The 22,601-nt window shown below is 49.8% G+C and overlaps 1 protein-coding gene across 5 annotated transcripts in view; it reads right to left on the reverse strand.

Moving 5' to 3' along the window:
• Positions 1 to 22,601, reverse strand: part of RGS6 (regulator of G protein signaling 6) — a 548,429-nt gene that overhangs the window by 11,964 nt on the left and 513,864 nt on the right. For 2 of the 5 annotated variants that reach the window (XM_041759146.1, XM_041759145.1), the window contains 2 exons: positions 17,061 to 17,150; positions 13,343 to 13,392 (listed from right to left, as the gene is read on the reverse strand). In XM_041759146.1, the coding sequence (XP_041615080.1) occupies positions 13,363 to 13,392; positions 17,061 to 17,150 (120 nt within the window). In that variant the 3' untranslated portion in view covers positions 13,343 to 13,362. Of the gene's footprint in view, positions 1 to 760; positions 828 to 13,342; positions 13,397 to 17,060; positions 17,151 to 22,601 lie in introns of all 5 variants that reach the window. The other 3 variants (XM_041759142.1, XM_041759143.1, XM_041759144.1) reach the window with 3 other exon arrangements.

The following is a 22,601-nucleotide window of genomic DNA, read 5'->3' on the forward strand; positions in this document are numbered from 1 at the left end:
GTCCATCTGGACACAAATACAAGGAAGGCCGGCTTATTTCTCTTTCTTCCCTACCACCAGGAATGCGCTTCAGTAGGCATTTATCACACATGTATTTCCAACCTGAAAAAGTACATTAGGGGATGGGTCAAACAGCATTTTCAGGGATCTCTAGATAGAAACTCAGGTCGGTGGAACTCCCATCCACTGGGAACCTTCTTCCCTACAGACCCTTTTTATATGTTGCTGCAATGCTTTTGGTACCCATGGGACAGCGGATAGGTGCTTGCCCAACCTTCTTCTCTCCTGATGGTCTAGTAGGTAGAAATGTTCCTGGGGGACTTGGCCCTGGGCCACAGGGGAAGGGTTGTGGACTCTGTAAGCGCAAGGATGCTGCTGTTGGATTTAAAAGCACCATCAAAGGTAGTGAACATTTCTGTCTTGTTCTGTTAGGGGTTTAGGAGAAGCGATCAGCACCTAAAACATTATTTGCACACTGCCTCTGAGACAAGGGACTTATAGCTTAGCATCATTTCTGGACCCCTGGCTCATTGGCCCTTAGGAAGAAAAAAAACTACAGGTGCAAAAAATGGGCAGAAAAAAATGGGGACACCAAAAACTAGGTGCTGCTGACTGTTCCTGGAACAAGGGTGTGGGAACAAGGGAAGTAGGCAGAGACAAGGCCACGGACAAACAGATCATCTCTTCCAGATTTTGGAGCACCTTCTGTGCAGAAGGATCCCAAAAAAGGTTAGAGAGTGCGGACGCGGGGATCACTCACCCACTGCTGGAAGGAAGCCACCTCGGGGGTGAAATGCAGCGGCCATTCTGACTCTGCGCCAGCAGCACTAGGCAATTGTGTTTTTAAGAAGGGAAGTGAAGAATAACTTATCCAGCTGAAACCATGAATACCTGTGGCTTTCGGGGTGCCCCTACCCAGACATGCACACAGCTGCAGCAGGCATGCAATGCATGCGCAGAGGCACATGCGAGTCTGCTGCGTATGTTACTCACAAGTCATACACTGAACACAGAGGCATAGGTCAGGCAGGCAATACATGCACCTGTGTGCTACAGCCGTGTACACATATTCATGTGCATGTTTACACCATAGGCACTTACAGAAGCATCTCATGCAAGCTGCATAAGCAATTAGGTGATTGGCCGCAGAGCTTTATATCAGGCTCCTACGATGCCAATCTTTGACAAACACTGCAAACTTAAAGCATTTACTTTAAGATACAGATATAAAACCCAAATTCTCCCCCCGGAAGAAGCCATTCGTGTCAGTGGAAATGGCCTCTCTGCTTCTGTTTCTGTCAATACTACAAGCAGTGGAAAAGCATGTACCCCAGGGATCTGGTTTAGGAGGGATTTCAAAGCATCCCCTGCCACTTGCTTCTGACTCCTCCAACAACCCCACTTTGTAGTGTGTGGCTAAAAAAATACAAGCCTTTGTTTATCTGGCAGATGGAGCAACCAGACTCGCTGAGGTTGTATTGCTCAGGGTGGCTCCAGGCAGGCAGACAGCTGAGAGGTGAGGGTTTCTGGGAATGAGGCTTCTGTTGTGCAGAGTGCTACAGCTGGAGGACTGCATTTCACGCTCTTACCATGGAGACAACTACTCCTGATCCGTATCTGGAAGCAGGAGGTGTCTCAGGGTTGTGCACCTCGATGGGTGGGTGGGAGGGGGCGGCGGTGGCAAATGCCAGATCCTGACAGTGTATGCAACATTCTCTAAGTGGCTCTCCCCACCCCAGCACCACACAGCTCTCATGGCCTGGGAAGAGCTTAGGGGCCCCACGTAACTGACCGCAGGGTAGAAGCTGGCCTGCCAGTCACCTCGGTCCCTCCATTCCCAAGGAAAGCAGAGAAATTAGCTCTGGACTTTAAAAGTGAGCCAATAATAATAGCTACTGTATAGCAAGTCGTTCGACAAGCGGTCACTGTCATTAGATGTGCCTTGCACACCACTGTCATACATGGGATATGCACGTCCCCAGCCTCGATTGCAAAATACATGATACCTACTGCAGAGAATATTGTTGGAAATTAAGTAAGGTAATACAAACTAAGCATGGGGCGGGGGGGGCAAACAGCGTAATAATGAAAATAATAATACAAAGAGTTCCACTTGAGCATGTATACTGCAAACACTCTGCTAAGCACCTGGTGTGTTTGTTCCCCACTTAATTGTTGCTCTTATCTCCCTTTCACAGATGAGAAAACCGAGGCTCAGAGAGGCTGCTAAGCGGTAGCACTGAAATGGAAACAAAGTCCCTCGCTGGCCAAGCCCAGTATGGTGCAGACACCCATACTATAACACTGCGAGCCCCCCCACAAATGGCAGTGACTACTATTCTGTCCTCGTTTAGTGCCGGCATCCCCCTGTGCAGCAGGCTGGGGCTGTGCTCTAACCATCGGCCAGGTGAGCGGCTCCCCTGGGGTCTTGTGCCAGTCCCAGGTGGCTGGACAGGTGTCAGCCAGGGCTGTCCATCTCTAACCCAGCGCTTCCATGCTCTCTGGTGGCCACCAAAGGGGCATTGTTCTCGGGGCAAAGTGAGCAGGTCAGTCTTCAGTGGGGGACGAGAATGCAGTTGGAAATGTTGTGCCAGGTTTCAACAACAGTTGGCTCTGGGTGGCAGGTGCTGCTCAGGCATGCTCCAGGTGTGACCCCCTGGCTACGGCCAGGGTAAGAAGTAGTCTGGACAGCTCTGGGCAGTCAGCCCCAAGGAGCCTCTCCGAGGCGGGTCCCGCAGGGGCACTGTACACCTCACTGTGGTTATTCATGTGGTCCCAGGGAGTGTGGAGAAGAAGAGGCCCCTGAAACTAAACCCATGGAAAGCCACTGAAGGGCAGGTCGGGGGTTCCAGTGGCCACCCCACCTGCACTCCTTCCTGGTGATCCTTCCCATAACATCCTACAGATCTAGAAACAATTTAGGAAAAGCTGTTATTAAGAGCTAGCAAATGACGGGCTCTGGAGCTGTGCCATTACCAAGGAAACCACCATCAAGTATATGATTGCCGTGTTGCGATCGGTCACAAATGCTAATGGTTGGCTCCTTTACATAGTTAGAAAAATGGATGCCCCAGAACCTTCCAGTATCGTCCAGGACAGAAAATCCATCAGAATTTCCTCTCTACTTTTGCCGCAGATTACAAGGTTGGATTGAGTTTTGTATTGGCTGCTTTATGTCTATTTTCCAACTTAATTTGTTATGATGTAAAGGCCAGGGCCGCTATCCTTGCTTGATGGTCTGTCTTTTCCCATTAGGCATGGGGGTTCAGATGCACCCCACTCTTAGCGCAAATGAGAAAGGCCAGGGACATGGCATGGAATGGTTCTCAAACCATTCTCAGCCTGTGAAAAAGCATGGGTGCCTTCTGGATCCCCATTACCTTTCCCTCCCCATCTCATATCCAGGCACCAATGGTGCCCGACAGAGTTTTAAAGGACTGTCTGAGGGGACATAGTACCAATCAACTCTAACTGGGTTTTCTTTAGCTTTAAAAAATGTCTTATTAAAACTTTGCTGACTTCACGGGGATCGCCATGTATAATGAGAGGCCTTAAAGAATCTGAAAGCAAGAGATGAAGAGAGGAAAAAAAGCCATAAGCTGTAATCACCATAATTATACAATCCCATGATGAGTTGAAAGCAGCCCTGGTGAAGCCCGAGAGAAGACGAGTGTCATCTGCAATCGTGTTGGTCTTCAGGACAGCTGGAAAGAATGTGACATGAGAGCCCTTCCTTCCCCTGAGTTAGGCTGAAGATAAGTCCTCAAGGCAGAGCCCAGGAGGTGAGCGCCCCAGAAGGGCAGTTTCTCCCTGGTCTAAGGCCTCTGGGAGCGTGTTCTGCTCCTGGCCACGTGGAGATAGTATGGGTGCCAGCTTGCCCACCTGAAATCTGCAACTGGCACTGGGTAAGAGGCAACTGGCTTTCTCACCTTTTCCACTTTCCACATTCCTTTCTGGATGGGAATGAGGACAGGCTAAGCGTTTTCCAACTCAGAGCCAGGGTGTCCCACGCACATGCCCACCCTGGCTGTGCTCGGCCTGACTGCACTACAGCCGCTCAGCTGCCCTGTGCCAGCGGGCGCCTGTGTCCTCTGCTCGCTGACCTCCTTTCAGGCATTCAGGGGAGAAAGCCCCCTTGCCAGAGCTCAGCTGCAGCAGCAGCAATTGGCTTAAAAAACAAAAACAAAAACAAAAACGAAAAAAACAAAAAAACAACCCCAAAAAAACAAAAGGCAAGGATGACATGTGAAGGGCAGTAATTCTGCTCCTTGACAGTTTTCCTTGCTTTGCCTGTGTCATCATCTGGCTTTTTCTCCCTCAAAGGCAGAGGCTAAGACTCCTCCAATCTCAGCAAACTCCCTCATATGATCCATTCTCCTTTTTTAAGGGTTATTTATAAACCATAGAATAAAATACAGTAGGATCCATTTAACAAGTAATGCATCGGAGGATTCCAGCTAAAAGTGATGATAGAGGGTGGCTGTCATCTAGGTGGCTCAATAAGTTGAACACGTGACTCTTGATTCCTCCTCAGGTTGTGATCTCAGCGTCGTGAGATCAAGTCCTGCATGGGGCTTTGCCACACTGGGTGTGGAGACTGCGTTAAGATTCTCTCTCTCCCTCTCCCCCTCCCCTCCATTTCTCCTTCTCTTAAGAAAAAAAAAAGATAGAATCCAATGCAGAAGTCTGCTCTGTGATACCCTTGGCCATTCAGCTTCTGAATATTTCCAGGGAGCTCAGTGATCCTCCAGGTGACATATCCCACTGTTGGGAAGTTGCTACTATTATTCTCCAGTACAGCGGCCCTCCCTGTATCTTCTACCCATTTCTTCTAGCTTTGCCTGGAACTCCCTAGAAAGGCCCACTTACTGTGGAAGATACAAATATATCTCATGATGGTTCTCTAGGCTCCTGAGGGGCTGGACATCTTTATCCCCCCTGACATGGTTTCTCCAGTGACTCTCTTCCAGAATATCCCTAGATTGTTCAAGTTCCTGACAAATTGTGGATGCTCAGAACCAAGACTCAACACAGCCTAGAATAACATGAAAACAGTGAGCCACTTTTCTTTTCTCTTTTGGCCATTCCACTTTGGTTATTACAGCCTAAAGTAGCTTTTTTTTTTTTTTTAAAGGCAACTGCACCTTGCTTTTGCTTATATGAAGCTTGTAGCCAGCTACAACCCAAGATATTTTTTTTTTACTTGGATTACAGCAAAGGCTATGAATGCCATCTTATAGTTATGAAGCTGAATTTTTTTAACATAAATTTTATGTTGTTAAATTTTATGTAGTTGTTTTTGACCTATGATCCCACCAGAAGGAGATACTTTTCAAATAGAATTCCATTGTCTCCCGAATGAGCAACACCTTGCAATTTCAGATCTGTTAATATGACTGAGGTGTTTTCTCTTCATCTGAGTCCTCACAAAGGAGGTCGACAGGACAGGGCCATGTGGCCTACCAGAAAGGCAGTTTCTAGTTGACACAGATCTATGAGTTCATTAGAACTCTTACCAGTCATTAAGATGCCATGAATACACTTGCTTTACCCAGTTCTGGCAAACACAGAGAGAGTGGAGGTGGAGGGGGAGAAGGGAAGGAACAGATATTGGTTTCAACCTTACTGCACTAACAGCAGGACACAAATAAATATTCTCTGGAGCAAGGGGTGTAGTGATGACAGTCATCCTTCTATAATCAGCCAGGCTGACAGGGGAGTTGTGGAAAGTTCCTGCCAAATATCATACTGAGAAGAACCACTCCTGTTGGGGGCCATGGTCCTCAGGTTGAAAGGATTTGGCTGGGATTAGGGAGAGTGCAAAGATCACTGCTAGCTGGACCCTGCCACTGCTGGGGTGGTTACACACTCCCCAACCCTGCCTCGCCTTCCCATCTGCTGGGGAGCCACCGAAGGGTCCTTCTCTCATTGGCCTTCAGGTAACATGGTCGAACTGACAATCCCCCTGTTCTGAGCCTTCTCACCCCCCAGGCAGTGTTCCATTTAGCATTCTGCTACACAGCAACATCTCACAGATTGTCCCTACATAAGATTTTATATCTTGCCCTCCTTCAGGAATGCTGAGATTCTCAAACTTGAGTCAAAGCAAAGATACTCACTTTCTGGTATACAAAAGGGGAGACCCCCCCATCACCACCACACCAGTCATTTTCACCAAGAGCTCATTTGGGGAGAACTCCACCGTGGTTTTAGACCTTAGACCTCGAGCTCTCTGACTTCTAACTTTCCCGGCTGGACACAGGCAGACTTGGGGCTCTTCTCCCTGACCCTGACATTGGCAGCTTTGTCCCCTTCCTAAGTTCCTGCTATCCCAAAGCCTGACTAACACTTGGGGGTTTCTCTCTTCGGCCCCGTTGTCCCCCTGGCCAGACAGAGGCAGATTCCATCCTTTGCAGAAGTGGGTGTCCTGTCCTGCTGAGCGGTCTGCACTTCCCGCTGTTCATGTCACCGACGGCCCTGCGGTCACCTTCATCCTCTGCCTTCTCACTAGACAGATGGAAGCCCATGGCTATTCCCATGTGGCTGCCTGGGGACATGTGCCAAAAGTCTGACTATATAAGTGACAAGGAACAGGGTGAAATCCCACAACCTCATCAGCCACTGGTAAAGTGAAAGCTCCTTCTAGAAGGACGTCTTTCCTGAGTGGGGGGTGGGTGGGGGGGTGGGAGTGAGAGGGAGGCTCTGTTATGGCAAAGGGCTGCAGGTCACTTCCCAAAATAGATTCCCTCCTGGAACATAGAGACACAGTTTGCCCCCAGCCTGCCTTGCGGGAGACTGGCAGGGTATGCGATTTGGATCTGAATCAGTGGCTGTAAACACACAGCTGTGCCTTTCTGCCTCAGAGGAGTTGGATTTTCACTTGACTGCTCGTCACACTGGGGTCTGGGGAAGGCGAAAGAGGGTCTGGGTGGTGGGGAGGGAGGGCTGGCGAGAGGAAGCGGGAGCTGCTTTGCAGAGCTTGCCTCCTTGTGCCCCCTGGGTGGGGAGGCTGAGCCACTGCTGGGTTTTCTCTCTTGGGGGAGGGCATTCCGTGGGAAGAGGATTCTGGCTGCTTTGGGTTGACAGGTTGAACCATCAGCTGCAACAGCTGGGGGTTCCTCCTTCTGAAAGGAGTGGCAGGATGTAGGGCTAAATTTCTTCAAACTGAAAATGCCTAACCCCCTTTGATACACAGAAATCTCACCCTTTCCCAGAGTTTTGGAAGACCCCAGCCTATCCCCTGCCATCGGGAATCACTTGATCACTTTTCCCTTTCTGAATCCTGGCAGCCAAGGTGATTCAGTTGTCTTACATATTATATAGTTTGTTGATAAAAAATAGATTTTTACATTTGCATTTTTCAGCTACAATACTATAGTATTAAATATGCTTTTTGAAGCTTTGCTTGGAGCCAAGATGGAGAGAGAGGTACAGAGGAGGCTTAACTGACCACTGGCTATAACCAGGATAGCACAGACTCTGGTAACCTCCTTTTGCTCACTTCTGCGAGAGGACAGTGGCAAACTGGCCCAGAGTTCTCCAGGGAACCAGAAAGTATGGTTGCAGGTGAGGAGCAAAGCGGTGCTGAGGTCCCCAGATGCTCACTGTGCATTCTTTCCCAAGCCCCACAATGCACTGTTGATGCCACAGCACCCACTCTGGAGCCCACCTTTCTGCCCAGCGGACCTCACCCCTTACCTAATCCCAACACACACCCAGCTGGGCATCCATCTGGAAGGGCAGGGACTGCAGAACTGACAGGAGTGATTGGTATGTGTTGCTTACCCTGTTTCTGGTGACCCCTCCCTCCCTGCCCTCCAGGGGTCACAGTGTGTGAGTGAGCCCTGGGGATGAGAGCAGGCCTATGGCTTCAGGAGCCTGTGGCAGTCTGAGTTCTGCTGGTGCTTTATTCTCACAGCCCTGCCCAGGGCTTTTACACACAGATTCAACTCCATGCTCTCCATGGTTTCTGTCCTGGTCTCCAAGGCTCGCAGCCACTTCCCAATCAGGAAGGTGGCTCTTTGCTCATCCTGAGAGATGATTAGCACAATTCAGGAACCTTAGCCTAGGAAGAAGCACAGACCAGCTGGAAAAGCCTGTAGAGATTATTTAGCCCAAGCCAGTATATTTAGGAGGAAACCAGGGCTCAGAGACAACTAGTGATTTGCCTGACGTGTCCAGCGAGCAAGCTGCGGCTGGAAGCAGGAGCCACTCTGCATGGGGACTGCTGAGGAGTTCCACAGGGTCCCAGAAGTCCTCACTGCTCAAAAGAGGTAGGATTTTATGCTTTCCTTCCCAAATTCTACCATGGAAGTCCATCTCCATCTCCAGGCAGGCCACGGTTTCACTATTGCTGGGCCTCAGGGCTCTGGCAGGAGAGAGCCTAGAACGACAGTCTGATCCCGTGGTTTCAAAGGTGCCCAAGAACTATTTGCAGTCAAAACCAACCCTATGTAAAGATTTTTAGCCAAGAGTACTTTGCTAGAGGCCCAAAAGGATTTTTTGGCCTAAGGTCAAAGCCCTTCAGGGGCCCTGCTAAGTCCAGGTATTTGAGGACTCATGCCACCAGAGTGGGTGGCTGTTCCCCATGACACTCTGGTGGGGGACAGCCTCCTGGGGGAAGGGGCTGCTACTGCTGGGCTGGGGTGGCCCCCTCCTGGTCTGCCTACTGCCTCACCTGCCAGGAGCCTCAGCCTTCCACTTCCTGTTCAGCACCTGGGCCTGGGGCTGAGGGTTTCTTCCGCAGAGCTGCCTGGGGAAGGAGGGAAGGTGAGCTGCTGACTTTCCCCCTCTCATTAGCTTTTCTTTTGGCCGGGAAGGAGGAAAGGGAGAGGGAGGGAGGGGCGAGGGAGGGTGGGTGACAGCTGGCTTCCAGAGCTTCCTGGTCTCCAGCTGACTTTCCCGCTGCATTCCTTGGCAGCCTTGGCAGGCAGGACGGAAATGCCTGTTGTGGAGATGCCACTGGGAATGTGCCATGCAACCCTCGGCTTCGGGCCCCATGGTTTCAATTCCAAGGAGCACCTTGACAAAGCTCCACTGCCATGTCCTCATAGGTGGATGGATACCTGGTCCTCATCTCCGCTCTTCTCTGGGGCCTCTAGTGCTCGCTCAGGCCCCAGCAACCCCATTTCCCATCGTTAGGGGTTGAGGCTCTGGGTGATGAAGCTCTTGAGAGGGCAGCTGAGGCTTCAACCAACCCCCTCGGCCAAGGTGTCAGGGGAAGCTCCTGCCAGCATCACTTGGGCTGCCATTTCTCCTCCCTCGAGGCCCCCCTGTGGCCTCTTCCACAGAACTGTACACGAGGAGAGAGGACATTCTCTCCTCCCCAGGCTGGAGTTCTCACCAGGTAGCTTCGGCCACCACCCAGAAAGGGACAAATTGCTGCCACTGAGCCTCGGTGGAAGGCGCTTTGCTTCCCCTCACCCTCCTCCTATGCATCCCGGGTCCTGTGTGTCAGAGGCAGCCACGGTGGGGCCCTTCCTGTCCCAGGAGGTTCTGAGGAAAGGAGCATACCTAAGGGAGAGCAAAGGGGCGGCAAGCCTTCCAGCTCTGGCCGCCCTCACGCCCTCCTCGTCATGTGTCAACAGCAAAACCGGGCAGATGGCAGAGAATGGCAGGCTGCTGGGCAGTGAGCAGTACGGAGTGGTCTTTAGTTGGAGAAATCCCCTGCTCCACCACGCGGTACCACCAGGACCTCCACCAAGGAATCAGAGGAGGAGGGGGAAGGTGATGCAAAGGTGAGCCACCGTGATGCACCGCAGGTTTCCTGCTGTGGCTTACACATTTTATAGTTGTGGTGGAAGGAAGCTTCCCAGCACACAGGACTAGGAGAGAGATAGGCTGTGTTTGTATAGCCTGAAATCACATGTGGGGCTCCCCCTTGTGAGGCTGCTTTGGTTCGAGTTCTTGGACTGGGCTCCCTCGGACCAGGCCCCCCATGTACAGTGGTGTGGGTCAGTCACTGCCCAAGGGCAGCTGAAGGTCAAGTAGGGGCCGAAATCTAGCCTGCACTGTGCTTGGCCAGCTGGCCGTCTGTGGGGCGTGGTCCCATTGGAGGAGTCCTATTTTCTGTTTTGAATGAAGGTACAACATGGGCTGGTTGCACCAACCCATAGACTTTCAGTTCTGTTTGGTCTTAAATCTGAGCCTTCTAGAAAAAGAAAAAAAAAAAAATCTGAGCCTTCCCTGTCAAATGAACAGGGCTTTGTGTGGACCCTGTGGCTCTAGGATACCCAACTACATGATAGTTGTCCACTGATAATTGCATTGTATTCAAATTCTGGGTGACTCAGGATGCAATTTCCATTGGAAGGAGAAGCTCACACATTGCTGCCTCTACTGGGGGTTCCAAGGCCCCCTCTGTGCCCAGACTCACAAGGCTCTAGCAGCTTCCATGAACCACATTAAACTGCTCCCTAGGATCTCATGTAAAAGGGGCCATCTCTGGCCTTCAACAGATAATCCCTCCGTGTCATAATACATCTTAAAACTCGGAAAGAACAATCTGTGTTCTCCAAAGGTTTCTCTTTTACCAAGAAAAGAAAGGAAACTGGTATGAGAGAAGAGCTGACTGAGCTATCCAAACACTTGGATCAAGGTCTCTTGCCACCAAAGAGTCCTAAATGGCAGCTGGCCCACATCTTCGGTCCACAAACTCCCTAGCTTCGCTCCTTAATTTTTCCATTACTAGTCCCATGACATAGATGCCCTCTTAAACACCTTTCCCAGCAATGTGGAAATGCTATTCAACTTGTCTTTCATTGAGTTTTATAATTTGCAGTAGGTACTAGATGATATATTCGTATAGATCTTCCTTTAGAAAAACTTAGCACTTTATGTATAGTAGTATATCTAGAAAATGACTATCAGATTGTAAAACATGTTGGTTAGTTGGTTAATTCCATTTGATTAGAACACTGGGCTGTTTTAGACAAAGTTCTGGGGTTCCAGCCTCAAGCGCCCTGAGAGTTGCCACTATTATATAACCATAGACCATTTTTTCAAACACAGCCACATCTTGTGGGTATATGGGGCTGCCCTGAGCGCACAGGGAGTGTGGATGCCTCAATGCAGATCCATTTCCACCACTGGAACCAAAAGATTGGAATGCACCACCCATTAGAGTCTTCAAAAAAGAACAGCAGGGAATTTATAAACTTTTTTTGAAGTTTGGATCTCTTATCATATAGATACTAAAAATCTCAGGAGCTTGGAAGATTTTTCTCCTTCAGCTAGTCCTGAAAACAACTCTGTAAGTTGTCCCACATGCACACTTGAGACGCTATTTCTTGGTATTTTCTTGTTCCAAATGCTCTGTTAACAGACTTTGCAGAACCACTGACCCAACACTACTTATGGGATGAAGAGACATCATTAAAAGCTCTTCACAGAGTTTCACTGAGATCATTCTTGCCTTTCCTGATACCTACTTCTTGTGAAAAACAGCCTGGAGATATTTGAACATCTTGTCTGGATACCAGGCTTCCTTCCTCTCTTACACTCTCAGCCCATGAGAACCTCCATGGGTCTGTGGGAGTTCCGCTCTCCTGCAGTTTGCACCCAGTGGTCCAAGTTGCCTACACTCTGGGTTTATCAGCAAAATCCTTAAACATCCTCTACCCACAGCAGCAGGCCTCAAAAGCAATAGGGAAGGATGGGTTCCCACCACTCTCCATAGGGCTTCAGGGATGGAGAAACTCCCCTAGGCCTTGCTTCTGACAGCCTGAGGCACCTTCTTGGTGTGTGAAGCCACATAGTCATGACACGCCAGTCACAAAGACACACCAGGGACCAGTAGGCCTTCCATCCTGCAAGTTCTGATTTCTGATGAGGAAAGCCCATAGAGAGAGAAGACCAAAGAAGAAAAGGGATGAACACTCACTCATTTTAACTGCCACCTACTACAGCTATTGTGATGTTTACATCAAGCAAATTCGAAATAATATTTAAGTTCTAGCTATGACAGATTGCTTTCAACCCAGAATTCTTAGCATTTACAATAAAAAAAAATGAAATAAAGATACGGATCACATAGTAGTCAGGTTTACAAGGACTCTCCTCTTTAACCAAGGGGAAAGTCAGCCTCAGTGGGTTCCTGTCACTTGGGAAGGGAAGTGGGGCCGGTTCTACGCAGGGGAGTCCTCTTCCCTGGCTGCCATTTCGGTTTCTGCTGGATGGCATTAACAGGGCTGGCTGGGCCCCATGAACTCAGCAGCTCGTTTTTGATGAGTGCGTGAATGAGTGAGACGGAGTACTTCCTGGACACTAAGCCCTATGCTCAAATCTTGGAGAAAATGGCACGAAGAGGAGAGATGGGTCTGTGCTGTTCTACAGACCACAGCACAGAACTTCCACCATGTACCATGGGGAAGGTGTCCTCATTCAGTGCTCTCCCCTCTTACCACGGGGTCTCCTATATGCCACTGTGTTGCTCTCTACCACCCTCTAGGCTGGATGTGCATGAGAAACAAGCAGCTTCCCTACAAGAAGAGTGAACCTATAGCCCACCTTTACCCCTCGGGTCACAATCACGACCTGGGGACTTTGCTAAGGTCTTGTCCCTGGGCACACAGGGACAGTGCAGGGACTTGCTGTTCCTTCCACCCCACGGCTACTGCCCTCCTCTCCCTGTTACACTATGTGGATGAGGCTGACAGGGGCTGTAAGGGCCGGCGGAACTCATGCAGAGGCCACTAACACACACGCCAGCTAGACCGCATCGCCAGAACCCATGCAGCTCGGCCACCTCCTGCACACGCAAAAGCCGCCACGTTGCAGCATCAGCTCCCGACCTGCACCTGCATGACTGCCAGAGTTCACAGAGGGGAATTTGGATTTTCTTTTTTTTTTTTTTTAAGATGAGCTATGGTTCTGAGCCAATTTATTTCATGGTACAGTTCGATGGCCTTCTCCCTGAGCTGCTGCAGAAGATGCACAAGCCGTGCAGCCCCAAGGGCAGTGGGGTACTTCCTCCTCAAAGCCCCGTACAGAAGATCAAGTGCGGGGGCGGGGGGGCCCTGGGGCTGGGCGGCTGTGTATGCACCTTCTGCAGAGGGAGCCGCTCGGGTTTTGCAAACCCGTCCCTAGAAGAGAAGCTGCAGACGCTCGCAAAAGAAAAAGGGTGTGTTGAGTGGGGGGAAAGCACTGGACTCCCTCCCACCCCGAAGGAAACAACAACCAACACCAAAAAAAAAAAAAAAGAAAGAGAGAAAGAAAGAAGAAAAAGAAAAAGAAAAAGAAAAAGAAGAAAAAGAAAAAGAAAAAGAAAAAAAGATGGAAGAAACAAACAAACAAACAAAAACCCCAGAAGAAACGTTGAGGGAAGAAAACCAGCTGAACTTACCACACTGCGAGTGAACTTTTCTAAGGAAGTTCTACGACCTGGCTCACTTTCTGGCTTTAGGGGAAAAAAAAAAAAAGGTAGGGAGAAAAATACAGAAAAAAAACCTCTTCAGCTTACATGTGGTTTCCAAACAGCAGCAGCGGCAGCTAATGAACAAAAACAACAGCAAAACAGGGCGGAAAAACGGGGAAAAGAGAAGCAGCCAGCGCTGTACGTGAGTCAGGGGGAGAGACAGCCAACAGAAGCCCGCCAGGCGTGGTGCTGCCTCCTCGGAGCAGCTAGCAGAGAGGGGTGTCTGCTTCTAGAGAGGCCAGGATCGTGGGGTCTCAGGGTCGAGGCCCCCGGGCCTTTGCACGGGGCCTCCCGTGGGCGGCAGTTTGGAGCAGCCTGCTCCCTGCTTCCCGCTGGCCGTGTGGGCCTCTGGAGCCCCTGGTTTGGGTCCCTGAGACTGGGGGCATTCACCTGGGGGGCCTTGAGTAGGACCCCAGCAAAGGCTACCACCTCTGAAAGCTGAGTATGTGTAGGGCATCCTGACGGGACATCAGGAGGTGGCTGTGGGCAAGGTGAGGTCATCAACTCTTCCAGGAGCCTGGGTTAGGAGTCTGAGATTCCTCCCACCCAGACGCAGCCAGAAAGTGTGCTAACTCCAGTGACTTCCCGCTGGCCCCCTACTGACATTCATTCTGTGTCCCTAGAGCAAGGAGGGTCTACCTGCATGTCCTTTGTGTTGACAAAGGGTCTTGGGCCTGAGAAGGAGTGTTTTGGACAGAAAACGCTCTCTCGGGTGCAGGCAGGTGACCACTTCCAAGGTTCACACAGGACAGGCTCCAGGAGGCGCAGACACCTCTGTGAACTCTTAGCTAAGGAGCCCCTGCCAGGGCAAGAAGAGGCAAAGCCCTTGAATCCTTTCCCCAGGCCTCATCGCTCCCTACCACAGGGAGGCTGTGGTGTGCACCTGACCCTGTCTCTAAGTTTCCTGCTTTCCCAAGAGCTTTGGGAGAGAACTACATCCCAAACACTGGCCGGTTTATCCTAGAGCCCTGACACTGGGAAATCTGGAGAGTATAATCACTCACATGGACACAGACACACACGTCCAGCAAAAATGGAACTGGAGAGCTGAAGACACAGCCAGGTGCCTGTGGGTCTGCAGTGTGCTGGAAGCAGAGGGACAGGCAAAGGGCAGCCACCTGTCTGTGCAGACAAGGTCGGAGGGCTTCTCAGATGGCAGTCACGACCCTCACCCCTCAGCTGGCTGCCAGGAGACAGGATGTTGCAGAAGGAAAACACAACACACACACACACACACACACACACACACACGCACACACAACACACCACAGCAGAGCCAGGCTGGTCTTTCTCCTCACACGAGGAGCCGAAGGTTACCACACCAAGTCCCGGTTCTGGGGACGGCAGGACTCAGCTTCAGTCCCATGCGAGGCCCAGGTGGCACACACTTGGCTTGGGTCGGGCTGGTCCTGGTCCCTGCAGCTAGCACGGTGTGCCTGTCCTTCTTGTCTCTGGCTACTGGGTTGCTGCTCACAAAGGGTCACCATCGACCTGACTCATTCGGGTTCCTGCCTTGCATGTGCTGGAGCGGCCCGCAAAATCCAGCTCACAGGTCGCTGGTTTGCCAGAGCAACTAACTTTATCTTTGACAATATTAGGATAGAGGATGAACTAGGGATTGAAGGCTCGGGAGGCTGTGGCTTCAGACTCCATCACAAGATGGAAAAGCTGAAAAGTGAGGCCGATCCAGGCCCCCTCTTGTAGCTGGAGCATGTGACCCTCACATACCGTTATGACCTGGACATTTATATCGCACGGTAAGCCCATTTCTGAAATCAAGGTACTTCTAGGCCTACCTGAAAATGCCGAGTTACAAATCCAATCCACACCTGGAGACTCTCAGGGAGAAATGGAAGAAAAAGGAGGTTTTGTCACTGTTTTTGGAAACAATGAACCCTTGGGCATTGCAAGGGTGTTGGCATCTGCAAGAGTTTCCTGCCAAAGAACTTCTCTTCATTTGGGGGCTGGGAGGATAATTCTAACGAGTTTCACATGTAACATTTCACAGGCAAGCCATGGATCCCTTCCTCACATGAAGGATCTCCTCTGAGAAGTTCTCCTCTTCTGGGATGACCTGCGGGCACAGGTGTGTATCAGCTCCACTCCCTGTGCCAGGGTGCGTTTCCCCTTTGTGTTCAGACTCTTACGGAGACTGAATGGCCTCTGGCTTCTCCTGGGTATGTAGATGGGTCCGGATAAGCCAGACTGCCAGAACCTTAGAACTTCTCCAAATTGTCTTCGGTTCAGGGTCTCGAGGCACGAGAAATAGGAACATTCATTTTGACCTTCTCCCATGAGATCTGGGCTGGAGATACCAGAAGGGTCCATAACTTTTCTTGAAAAAAATGAGCATCTGATGTTCCCCTCCATCAGAGGCCCTCTACCTACATCCTCCTTCAAGGGAGCTGGCAACAGGCCAGGCTTCACATTTTCCATCAGGCAGTGACACTTGATGGAAGGGGTGCAGGAAACTAATAAAGTCTGGGCATTCTAGAAGTCCCTTTTCCTTGCTCAGACTATCAGGGATATTCTCAGGGCTACCTAAGGGCAGGAGAATAGGATATAAATGCTCTTGTAGACTCTAGAGTTAAATGGTACCAACCAGATACGCAGACAGGTCCTGGCACACGAGGTGGACAGTACACAGAGAGAAGGGTTGCGTGGCGGGCAGAGGCAGCCCCGACAGAGAGCATGTGGGTGGACCACCGCAAGCTTAGGGACTGGGGTTGGCGGGCTGAGAGGGGAGAAGAGGGGATGCACATATTCCTAAGTGGCACGGCACGGAAGTTGCGGCTTTGGGTGCAAGGAGAGCCACACTTAACCACACGTGGGTCTCGGAGCACGATAGCTGGAAAGTGCAGAGGGTTTGCAGGCATACTGGAATCCCGAGCCTCCTCCCCTTTCTCAGACCTCAGGCCCCTCGAGGCTCTTCCTTCCCTCCTCCCAGGATTCCAGCTGCATTCTCCTGCTTCAGCTGCCCCTTTTCATCTACATGCTGAGGGTCCCTGGGCACCCCCATCCAGACGCCAAGGGCTGCAGGGGACTATGACTGGATTCCAAGGGAAGGAGGAATAAGAAGATAGGGTACAGTTATTTCATGGCTGTGGGGGCACCAGGGAGGGAACAACCCCAGGAGTGATTTCTGGGGCCAGATAGGGGCTTGGGGGGATGGCCTGAAACCTGGAAGGTTTTCTACTCAGTGAGGGGGCTGGCCTATCCTTGCCTCATCCTCATCTCTGAGTTGGTCAGACTTTATTTAAAGTCTGTGGTAGGTAAGGGGACCAGACTTTCCAGTGAGGGGCTCTTTCTGGTTTCCTAAGGGATTCACTGGCATCACTGCCAGTCCTGAACCCTTGTGCTGAGCCACTCTGTGGCCTTCGTATTTGGTCATACTCCCTACTGTGGGCAGAACGTGCAGACCAAGGTAATGGGAACATGGAGCCAGGATGCCACCCCCTGGACCTTGGGGGGGTGCTGGGGTGATGTTTCTACTTGTCTTCCCTTGGAGTGGGAGCAGATGGAGAAGGGAAAGAAGAAAAGAGAAAAATAAAACCCAAGGGATGATATTCTCATTTTACACCAGCAGCAAGCAGCAGGCAAGGGTTAACAGTGCTAAGAAAGGCAGGCCTGCCCTTCCCAAAGATACCTTCTTCTTGGCCAGCAGCAAGTCCTGGTAAGCATTCGACCGGAGGAAGCGGGCATAGCTGTCACTCTTCATCAACTTGTAGATGTGTTCCTGAGAAGGAAGGAGGTGGGAAGACACAAGAAAGCACTGTTAACTGCTGCTAAGGAAGGGGAATCACAACCCAACTGGCCACTGTTTTAGGAAAGAAACAAACTGGGGTGTGCTTGCATGTGTCTAGAAACACTCGACAACAGTTTGTTTTGTTTTTTTTTTTCCCACCCAGAAACTTCAAACAAAATATATTTTCTCTCTTAAAATGAAATCTCCTTGAGGATCATGTCCCAAAGGCTTTGTAATTGGGCCTTGGTGCCACGTTGAGATGCAAATATTGCTTAATGATTAAAGCCACAGGTACAGCAGTGAGAAGCGACAGACTACTGATACACCCAACCACTTGGATGAATCTCAAGGGAGTGATGATGAGCGAAAGAGCCAATCCCCAGAGGTTACATACTGTATGATTCCATTTATGTAACATTCTTAAAATGACAAATTATAGAAACAGACAACAGATTAGTGGTTGCCAGGGGCTAAGGATGGGAGGAGGTAGGGAAGGGTGTGGTTATAAAAGACAATATGAAGGATTCTTGGGGTGATGGAGCTGTATAGAACTAAACACACACATGAGTACAAGTAAAATTGGGAAATCTGATACACTCAGTGGATGTAGCAATGTCAATATTATAGTTATGATATCATACTATGGATTTGTAGATGTTACCATTACAGGAAACTGGGGAACTGGTACATTTCTGTATTATGTCTTACAACCGTATGTGAATCTAGAAGTATCTCAAAATAAGAAGCTTCATTTAAAAAACCCTAACAACTCCATAGGCAATGATGCAAATAGGTCAGTTGTGCATGTTAGGGCCACCATCCTATCCTGGAAGGGTGCCCTTGGCAACCATTTATGGGGCATGTGAGCAAATATAACAGACCTAAGGCTTACATCCAGGAGAGGCAGATGCTGTGGCGTGATGCCCTCTCTTCACCCGGGCTTCTAGAGGCATTTGTATTCTGGCCTTGGTGATGAATTTCACCCTTGATTTCCAGCTAATTCCTATAGTCTGTGGGCCCTTCCTAACAGATCTGTTCTCAGCAAGGGCAGAGAAAGCCTGCTACCTTAAAAGAAGCTGTTTGTTGATTGAAAAAGCATTACTTATCAGTTGTGATGGAATGAATGTAGCTCAGCTATTCAGGAAAGCCTGGCTGTTAAGACGGATGGTGGGCTTTCACTAGGGAGGGTGGGATTGTTGGCAGAGGCTGGCCTGGTAGAGGAAGCATCTTATACTCATTGTTCATCCCATGAAGCTGGACCTGGGCCCGAGGCTCAGGGGAATGAAGAGTGGGTTGGTGAGGAGAGAGTGCTCAGTTGAGAGGCAGGACTGGTCATTAAGGACCTCTTCCCTGGGTATTCACTTTCCAGGAGAGGGTAGAGGAAGGGAAGCTTCCCCTCAGCCAGGGGGCACATTTTATTTTTTTTATTAAGGATTTTATTTATTTATTCATGAGAGACACAGAGAGAGGCGGAGACACAGGCAGAGGGAGAAGCTCCATAGGGAGCCCGATGTGGGACTCGATCCTGGAACTCCAGGATCATGCCCTGAGTTGAAGGCAGATGCTCAACTGCTGAGCTACCCAGGCATCCCTGGGGGGTACACTTTAGAGATACCTGGCCAAGCTGCTGTCATACCCCAGAGGAACCTGGGACAATAGCAAGGGCTTTCTGGGAGCCTCTCCCTTTCCACCTCAAAAGAAAGTGAGAGCAAAAAGCAAGCAAGTCCTTGGCCACGTGTGGACCCTTCTCCAAATCATCTTCAGTTTGGGCACCAGTGTCATTCTTCCTGTGATGCCCCCATATTTATAAAGGCAGGATGCAAGCTGCTTAATGGGATGGCCTACTGCAAGGAGCCAAGCAAAATTCAACAGTGAGTGGCTTGGATATGAACCGACTTTGATAATCCAGATGTGGTGCATTTAATAAACCTAGTGAGAACATGCTTCACTTAGTGTTTTCCTGCAATTTTCAGACAAAAATTGAGCCCATTTTAGTTTAAGTTCCTGGAGGGTAGGAACAGTATGTCTTTATTTCTTATATATGTGCAGTGTCCAGCACAGGTTTGACGTTGGTGACATTGTTTCCAGGTTCACTGGAGTGCTTGTGTGTGTGTAACATCCAGCGAGTTTACAGGCTCCATGCTGTGGTTTATGCTCACCAGTTCCTGCCCTCTGCGTGGAAGGGGAGTGGGGCTCACACTCAGCTCGAAGGAATCCTGTGTGTCAGCATCTTGGGTCATCTCTAATGGCCTCAGAGCCTAGGCTGAGGCACTGCAGTCTTTGTTCTCACATGTTGTCTCTTTAAATTGTTCTACCATTAAATCTTAGGTACAAATGTTAATGACTCACTGTCTCTTTCTTGTCTCAGGCATCGCTTGTGTCTGGCTGACAGAGCCAGGTGGCTCCTGAGTTGTCTGGAGAGACCTGTCACTCAGACCTGAACCCTCTCCAAACCCCTCTTCAAAGTAACAGGTCCCTGCTTCTTATTCTGGCTTCTCGGAGGAATCTAAATCCCAGGTGTAGCTCTCAAAATACCCCCATACAGGCCCAAGAGAAGTAAGGAGATCTCTCCCAGTCCAGCACTTCTGGCCTTGGCAACAAATTTCACCCCTGATCCAGCTAATTCCTCCAGCTTCACTGTGGGATGGAAAAGCCCGGTCCATTAAAAGAAAGAACTTGTCAATTTAAAAAGAGCAGGATAAAGCAGGTGTCTAAACATTTAGTCACAGGAATAGTCAGCAAATATTTAATGAGCATCTACTAGGTACAGGCACTCTGTCAGGCATTGAGGTGACAGCCTGAATAAGACTAAGTCCCTGCTGTCGTAAAGCTTAGATGCTATGAGGCAAGATTGATGCACAAAGTGATAGACTATGACTCCCAAAGCAGTCTCAGGTCCCAGCCGCTAGTGAATTTTGTGTAGCTCCTTGCAGTGGGCTTCTCCCATCAGCAAGAGAGTAAATCTACAACTTTTGTAGATCTGGGGGTATGTTTGAGCTAAGGGCTCCAATGACAAAGTGCCAGCACAGGGAGCAGGGAGTGGGTACATATGGGATGACCTACCCTGCTAGAGTAGCGTATGTCCCCACTCATCCCCGCCCAGGCCTCCCTTTCTCACAGTCCAGAGATCCATGACTGTCCCCTACCCTCCTCTGCTCCACTGAGCCAAGAAGTGGGGCCTTTGATATACCCGGTTATGGAACACTGTTCCTACCTCCTTGCCAGCTTGTGTCTAAGAAGCACAAAGACAGTAAACAGGGGGTGGGTGAACGGAGCACTGAGGTTTTTCTGGGAATGAGAATTAAGATAGGACTCAGGGTCTTTGGCCAGTTCCCAAATGCAATGAGTTTATCACTGCCAGGGACAGCAAGTGTACAAAGCTTTTGGCAGTGACCTCTACTGATTTATGGGAGGTTCTGGTTTGTTTCCCCTGCTCTGAAGACAACCAGCTTTAAGGGAAATGTATATCCAGAATCTGCAAAGAGCCACTGGCAAAACCAGGAAGCCCCCACTGATGGAATTCCTCTGGGGCTAGAGAAAAAGAGGTTTGATCTTCTCTTTTCTTCTTTGCCTTTTCTTGTCTTGTCTTATCTTCCCTTCCCATCCTCCCCTTCTTCCCTTCTCTCTTTTTCTCTCCTTTCTTTCCTTCCCTCCATCTTTATCTCTTTCCTCACTCCTTCCTTCCCTCCCTTCCTCCCTCCTCCTCCTTATTTCTTCTCCCCCTCAGAAAGGGGTAGGTGAGTGGACTACACATAGTTCACAAGCAGAACTAGCCCTCCTGATGTATGGGAAGGGTGCCTTCCTACTCCAGGGAGGATGAGGATGGTTCTCCATGAGGCTGAGCAACTGATGCTTTGGGGCCCTAAAGCATACTGAACATCTTCGCCACAATTCTCAGTGTGGGGAAGGAATCAACCCCTGTAGTGTCTGACAATTATAGTACAGAGATGTCATCCTGATGAGACACTCCACCCTCATTTCCCTTTTTGGACCCAGGCCTGGGATGGGGAGCTCGGCTCGCCTGGGATGCTAAGGCAGAAGCAAAAACAACTGGAATCGGTAGGGCGCGAGACATATGTGGGCGCTGGAAGGAGCAAGCAGCGCAAGCTGTCTCAAAACCACACCTGCTTCAAATCAATGTTTTGCTGTGATAGTCCTTGTTTGGAAATCTCCCTTATTTTTAGGCAAAACACAGTGACCCTCACAAGCACTGGGGAAGGTAATACGACCAATGCCTGGAGCCTGGGGCCCAAGCATGCTGGAGCAGTAGAATTACTTAAGAGCACCCTCATGTCCTCCTCTTTGCTATGGGTCCCTAAAACAGCTACGGTCTCATTTCCCAGCTTTCGAACATCCTCCTAGAGTGGGAAACCACTCAGCTGGAGCATTGCAACAGCTGCCAAGAGCCCTTCTTGTGATTTTCAAGTGTCCTATTTTTCTTTTTGTAGAGATATGTGCCTCATTTCTGCCCTCCACATCTAGACTTCCTGGAACAACATCCTAGACTTTGGGGACTGCTGGGTCCATCGCAATCCCATGGAGGAAGATGAGGTTGTGGGGCAGAATGTGATGTTGCTGGGCAGAGTGAGGGAAGCAAGACTGGACTGGGAGCCATAGGCTCTGATTCAGGTCCTGGCCCTGCCCCTTTCTGGCCCTACCCATCACACAATTAAATGAGGAAATAGAAGTGAAAGCACTGTAAAAACCATACACGTGTAAAGTAATAATAATAATTGGCCTCCATGTTGTGACTGTCCTTGCTAGGAATGACATGGGGGTGAGCCCAAAGACTCCAAGAGCCCTGAGGTAGTAGAAAAAGTGAAGCAGAGCCCGGTTACATTATTTTAGTTGCTATTGTTTGCTCTGAATCGGTGCTTAGGTTTAAACAACCACTTTATAGATGAGAATACTGAAATTCTAAAAAGTTAAGTGACTGGTCACTTAACAAATACAAGAGCTAGGATTTGAACCCAGAACCGTGTGACCCCAAAGCTCACACTCTCCCCCAGCAACATGTTGCTTTTCATTGTCCTTGAGTTGGAGTTTTGAGGGGAGTCAGTCTTGCGTGAAAAACGTCTTCGATGTGTGGCAGAAACGTTAGGGGTTTTCTCTCAAGTCCTGATCTGACTCATCCTTGTAGTAGATGAGCCGCCCTTCGGTAGCCATTTACTGTCTCCACCATCAGGGATGGTGGTAGCTGGGACACCCAGGGCAACAGGCTCAGGTTTCTTACCTCACAGACCATAGGCAACCTGCCTCTCATACTAGAAGGAATGTCCTGACCTGGCAATGCTCTGGGGGCTGACTGGGCCCTTGGCAAGCCATAAGCAGCAGGTCTGTATCAAAGTAAGTTATCCCTTTCAAGAGACTCTTGAATATCATAAAACAAAGGTCCTTAGACCCTAGGCATGGTTATCTGGGGCCTAGGATAAATTAGCACTT

The sequence above is a fragment of the Vulpes lagopus genome, chromosome 6 (assembly GCF_018345385.1).
Source record: "Vulpes lagopus strain Blue_001 chromosome 6, ASM1834538v1, whole genome shotgun sequence".
NCBI lineage: Eukaryota > Metazoa > Chordata > Mammalia > Carnivora > Canidae > Vulpes > Vulpes lagopus.